The sequence below is a fragment of the Rhincodon typus genome, chromosome 39 (assembly GCF_021869965.1).
Source record: "Rhincodon typus isolate 14 chromosome 39, sRhiTyp1.1, whole genome shotgun sequence".
In the NCBI taxonomy this organism is placed as follows: Eukaryota; Metazoa; Chordata; class Chondrichthyes; order Orectolobiformes; family Rhincodontidae; genus Rhincodon; species Rhincodon typus.
In genome coordinates, this window is record NC_063370.1 from 11872116 (window position 1) to 11877763 (window position 5648).

The 5648-nt window shown below is 39.3% G+C and overlaps 1 protein-coding gene across 1 annotated transcript in view; it reads left to right on the forward strand.

The window, feature by feature from the left end:
* The window catches only part of LOC125487290 (cation channel sperm-associated auxiliary subunit gamma-like), a 253929-nt gene that overhangs the window by 60012 nt on the left and 188269 nt on the right, over window positions 1-5648 (forward strand). The window contains exon 7 of the mRNA XM_048618228.1: window positions 4053-4208. Coding sequence (XP_048474185.1) covers window positions 4053-4208 — 156 coding nt within the window. The remainder of the gene's footprint in view (window positions 1-4052; window positions 4209-5648) is intronic.

Consider the following 5648-nt stretch of genomic DNA (forward strand, 5'->3'; position numbering starts at 1 on the left):
TTCTGAAGAAGGGTCTAGGCCCGAAACGTCAGCCTTCCTGCTCCTATGATGCTGCTTGGCCTGCTGTGTTCATCCAGCTCTGCACCTTGTTGTCTCGGATTCTCCAGCATCTGCAGTTCCTACTATCTCTGAGTAGGAATTAAAGGGTGTTTCCAAGATTGCTGGGTGACAAGAGGTGTCCTGGAGGGCTTTGTGCACCACATGGATACATAATCTGTCTTTAATGAGTCAGTGCCCTCCTTACCGTTCACTTTTCCTTAATGTATTTGTAAACTATATTTATAGTATCTTTTGTTATTGACTTCAATATCCTTTTTTTCATACTCCTTTTTTGAACTTTATATTGTTTCATTTGTTGTTTGACATCACCCTCCCAGTTTGATGGATTTCCACTTTTCCTTTTCTATTAACTTCACTTACGAAACCACCATGGTTGCCAACAAAAGCTGTGCCTTTGTCTTTTGCTTTTCTAATTTGCTACTGGTTATGTATTGAATGAAATACTTAATTGAAAACTTCCTGCTATTTTGGGGATCATTTTGACTTTTCTGTCACAGTTAAACAGGATGGTAGGGAATCAGTAGCTTGTTTTGCATTTTCCCCTATTAAAGTCATTGGAAATAAAAGTCAGAAGGCATACAAAAGAGATTTTTCATTCTCTACCATCCATTTCACACTGATAGATAAAGATAATTTGGTCTGCTTGTCTATAGGAGTATCTCTTATCAGATGGAGGGTGAAAGGTATAAAATCAACACCAGTGTCTTGTGCTCAAACAAAGGAGACTACAATGGGATGAGGGAGGAGTTGGCTATGGTAGACTGGGAGCAAAAGCTATATGGTGGGACGTTTGAAGAACAGAGGACTTTCAAAGCGATTTTTCAGAGTGGTCACCAAAAGTATACACAAGTGAAAAGGAAGGACTGTAGGAAAAGGTATAATCAGCCATGAATAACTAAAGGAGGGTATCAAATTGAAAGCAAATACATACAAGGTGGCAAAGATTAGTGGGAAACTAAGGGAATGGGAAATCTTTAAAGGTTATCAGAAAGCCGTGAAAATAGCTATAAAGAAAGGTAAGATGGATTATGAGAGTAAACTAGCTCAGAATATAAAAACAGACAGCAGACTTTTCCACAAACATATAAACTGAAAAAAAGTGGCTAAAGTCAAAGGATGAGATGGGGGATTTAATAATGCGAAATGAGGAAATGGCGTTGAACAGGTATTTTGTGCTGGTCTTCAGGGTCGAAGACACAAATAACGTGACACTGATTGTTGACAACGAGACTACGGCAGGTGAAGTCCTAGAAATGATCATTATCACTAAAGAGGTAGTGTTGGGCAAGCTAATGGGGCTAAAGATAGACAAGTCTCCTGGCCCTTATGAAATACATTCCAGGGTACTAGAGAGAGATGGCGGGGGAAATAGCAAATGTTTTCGGGGCAATTTACTAAAATTCACTGGACTCTGGGGTGGTTCTGGCAGATTGGAAAACAGCAAATGTGATGCCGCTGTTTAAATAAGGAGGTAGACAAAAGGCGGGTAACTATAGACCCGTTAGTTTAACTTCTGTAGTGGGAAAGTGCTTCAATCTATCATTAAGGAAGAAATAGCAAGACATCTGGGTAGAAATTGTCCCAATGGGCAGACACAACATGGGTTCATGAAAGGTAGGTCATGTTTAACTAACTTACTGGAATTGTTTGAAGACATTACGAGCGCAGTGGACAATGGGGAACCAGTGGATGTGGTGTATCTGGATTTCTAGAAGGCATTCGACAAGGTGCCGCATGAAAGGCTGCTGCATAAAACAAAGGTGCATGGTGTTACAGGTAATATGTTAGCATGAGTAGAAGATTGGTTATGTAACAGAAAGCAAAGAGTGGGGATATATAGGTGTTTTTCTGGTTGGCGATCCGTGACCAGTGGTGTGCCTCAGGGATTAGTGTTGGGACTGCAATTATGTACAATTAACATAGATGATTTATAGTTGGGGACCAAGTATAATGTGTTAAAGTTCATAGATGACACTAAGATGAGTGGTAGAGCAAAGTATGCAGTGAGCACCAAAAGCCTGTGGAGGGATATAGGTAGGTTAAGTAAGTGGGCAAAGGTCTGGCTGATGGAGTACAATGTTGGTAATGAGGCTGTCCATTTTGGGAGGAATAACAGCAAAATGGACTATTATTTAAATGGTGAAAAATTGTAGCTTGCTGCTGTGCAGATGGACCTGGATGTCCTTGTGCACGAATCACAGAAAATTGGTTTGCAGGTGCAGCAGGTAATTAAGAAGCAAATGGAATATTGTCCTTCATTGCTGGAGAGATGGAGTTTTAAAATAGGGAGGTTATGCTGCAGCAGTAAATGGTGCTGGTGAGGCCAGACTTGGAGTACTATGTACAGTTTTGGTCTCCTTACTTGAGAAACGATGTACAAGGTTGATTCTGGAGTTAAGACGGTTGGCTTATGATTAGGCTGGGACTATTGTCATTGGAATTTAGAAGAATGAGGGGTTTCTTTAGAAACATATAAAATTATGACGGGAATAGAGAAGATAGAAGCAGAGATTTTGTTTTCACTGCCAAGTGAAACTGGAACGAAGGGGCATGGCCTCAAAATAAGGGGAGCAGATTTAGGACTGAGTTGAGGAGGAACTTCTTCTCCCAAAGGGTTGTAAATCTGTGGAATTCCCTGCCTAGTGAAGCAATTGAGGCTACCCTGCTGAATATTTTAAGGCAAAGATAGATTTTTGAACTGTAAAGGAATTAAGGGTTATGGTCAGCGGGCGGGTAAGTGGAGCTGAGTCCATGAACAGATCTGCCATGATCTTATTGAATGGCAGAGCAGGCTCGATGGGCTAGATCGCCTGCTGTTGCTCCTATTTCGCATGTTCTTCTGGTCTAACAGTTCAGCACCAGAACTTAGATTAATTCATTCATCTTTCTTTCGAAGTTGTTCATATTAATTCTAAAGATTTGGTTTGTGACTGTTACCTCTGCCGAAGCCTATTTAGTAACTATTCTCAAGATGTTTAGTTCCCATCAAATTGTAATTTAATTCTGGTTAATTACTCATTACTGGTTCCTGTACGGTTTCTGTACTTCTGTAAGTTTTAAAACCTATCGAAAGGTAAATTCATTACAACACATTTTCAAGCATATAACTGATGGTATACTTCCTGTGCTTAAACAGCACGAAAATCCCAAAGATCAATATGGCCTCAGACTTTATCATAATAATTGATTTGAACTTGTCAAATTTGAGCCACTTGCTTCACAGTCAGTGACACAAAAACAAGTTTTGGGATGAATGGAAGAGAATGGAAAAAGAGCTATGTTTGGGGTGGCAGCGACCCAATTCATATATATGAGCATGTATCTTCTGACTAGGTTACTTGTGTGTTGAGCAGAATGGACTTGACAGCTGTTATAGTTTGGTCTGGAAATTTAAGGCAAAAAAAATTGTTCATTCTTTGATGCATTGTTCTCAGCCACAGTTCACTCTTTCCAGGTCAAAGTTGTTATGGATTGCAGTCGCTATGAATCTCATATGCAGGCAGTGAATGGCATAAGGAAATGCTGGCTGCACACAAATCATAGTCACGCTGACAGCTCAACAGGAACAGGCTAATTGTTTTTGCTAATTAGTGGCTGTTTTAGGGAACTAACTAAATTATTTCCAATATATGTTAAGAGTTCCTGCTGCCAGGATCATACTTATTTATGATAACATTTCTCTGCCCTTTTTTTGTTGTTCTGTTGATTAGCTTTTTGAGATGCCAGGTATGTCAGGTTAGCATCAGAAATGGACGGTCTTTTCCTTCCAGACTCTTTGTAATATTTTTCTAAGCGGGAAGTGCCTTGAGATTCTCACCAGATAACTGGATATTTAAGTATGTTTATTACACAAAAATAAAATTACGAGATTTTAATTTTTATTCCCTGAATAATCATACAAGAAAGAAATTTGTAATTTTAGTTTTGGTTTAAATTTAGAACAGAAATTGAAAGCCTTAACTTCAAAGATGTTTGATTTTTGTTCCTTTTAGGTTGTGGAAATTGGAAATTTAATTCCAGTCCCCAATCCGTCAAGTCCCCTCTGGTATTTGTCTGAAAATAGTCCTGTTCTGATACTCGGAGGAATTAATGATCGCAAGGTCGTCCTCTTGTCTACCACTGAATTTGATGATTTTACTATTTTGGAGGTGAAGTACAATTATATTTGAAAGATCAGAATTTCTATTTTGGAAAGCGTATATTACTGTTTATATATATTTAAACAAAAATAGCAATACATAATGGTGAATGTTGACAGTGTTCTAATAATATTGCGCCCATGACTGGCACTATTCCATCCAAAGTTGCATGAACTTAAGTCCTTTATGTAGCTATAAATGAAAGATGACACTAAACCAGTGCATTTTCCAGAGAACAACAATCTTTCTGCTGAAGAGAAATTGTGCTTACCTGAGGTCTCAACAGAAATCAGTCTTCCATTTTGCTCCTGTTTGTGCTTTTGCTGAAGACCCTAGGTTTGGTTGTTGGTGCTAGGAACACTTAAAGCTTTAAGAGGGGTATTTTGTCCTTTTTTCTGTGAAGGAAGGTTGAGACAGAGGCACCGAGAAGTCTGCTCAAAGCCAATAGAGTAAACAGCTTGTGAGGCCTTGGATTTTTTTTAAATTGCAACAAAAGAAGCAGCTTGAATGGGTGAGGTCTAGCTCCGACAGCACCAGGATTTTTAGTTTTAGCTTTCTGCATTTGTGGGGTCTTGAAGTTGGATGTGGAAGCTCTTGTTCCTTTTTCTGGTACAGCTAAAAGTTGGAGTTCCCTTCCTGCTGCTAGAATTGCATGTAAGACTGTCTATTTTGCTGAATTTGCCTTTGCCAAGGGTTTGTTTATGGGATGTTACTATATTGGACAGTTAATTGGTAGTAGTTAATATACATGTTTTTTTAATGATGTGGAGGTGCCGTTGTTGGACTGGGGTGGACAAGGTCAAAAATCAGGTGACACCAAGTTTATAGTCCAACAGGTTTATTTAAAAACACAAGCTTTCATAGCCTCAATCCTTCTTGAGGTGTTAGTGAGAGAGGTAGCATCAGAAACAGAATTTATAAGTAAAAGATCAAAGGTTCACACCATTGAGGATATACTAAACAAACTTAAAATGCTGTTAAACCTTTAATCAGTTAGAAGGTTTTAATGGATTAATATGTATACGTAGATCCCTGAATTCCTTTCAAGTCATGGTCCTGAGAGAACTAGAGGTTTCATCAGCGAAAAGAAGAGGTGACGTTTTAGGTCAGACAATGCATGTTGGGTGTGAGATCTTGTTTAGAATCTGTTTATGTTTTAGTTTGGAGTCAGACTGGTTTTATTTCTGAAGTAGGAATTTATAAAACAACATATTGACTGTCAATAAATTCTGTGCTTTTTGAACAAAGTAAAATGTATCTGCAAATACAAATTCACCCCATAGATTCGCATGCATGTGTGCGAATGTGTGTGTGAGGACGAGAGAGAGTGTGCGTGTGCGAGGGCGAGAGAGAGTGTGCGAGGGCGAATATGCGTGTGGGAGGGTGAGGGAGGGGGTGAGTGTGCGTGTGCATTTGGGAGGGAGAGGGCGAGTGTGCGTGTGGGAGGGC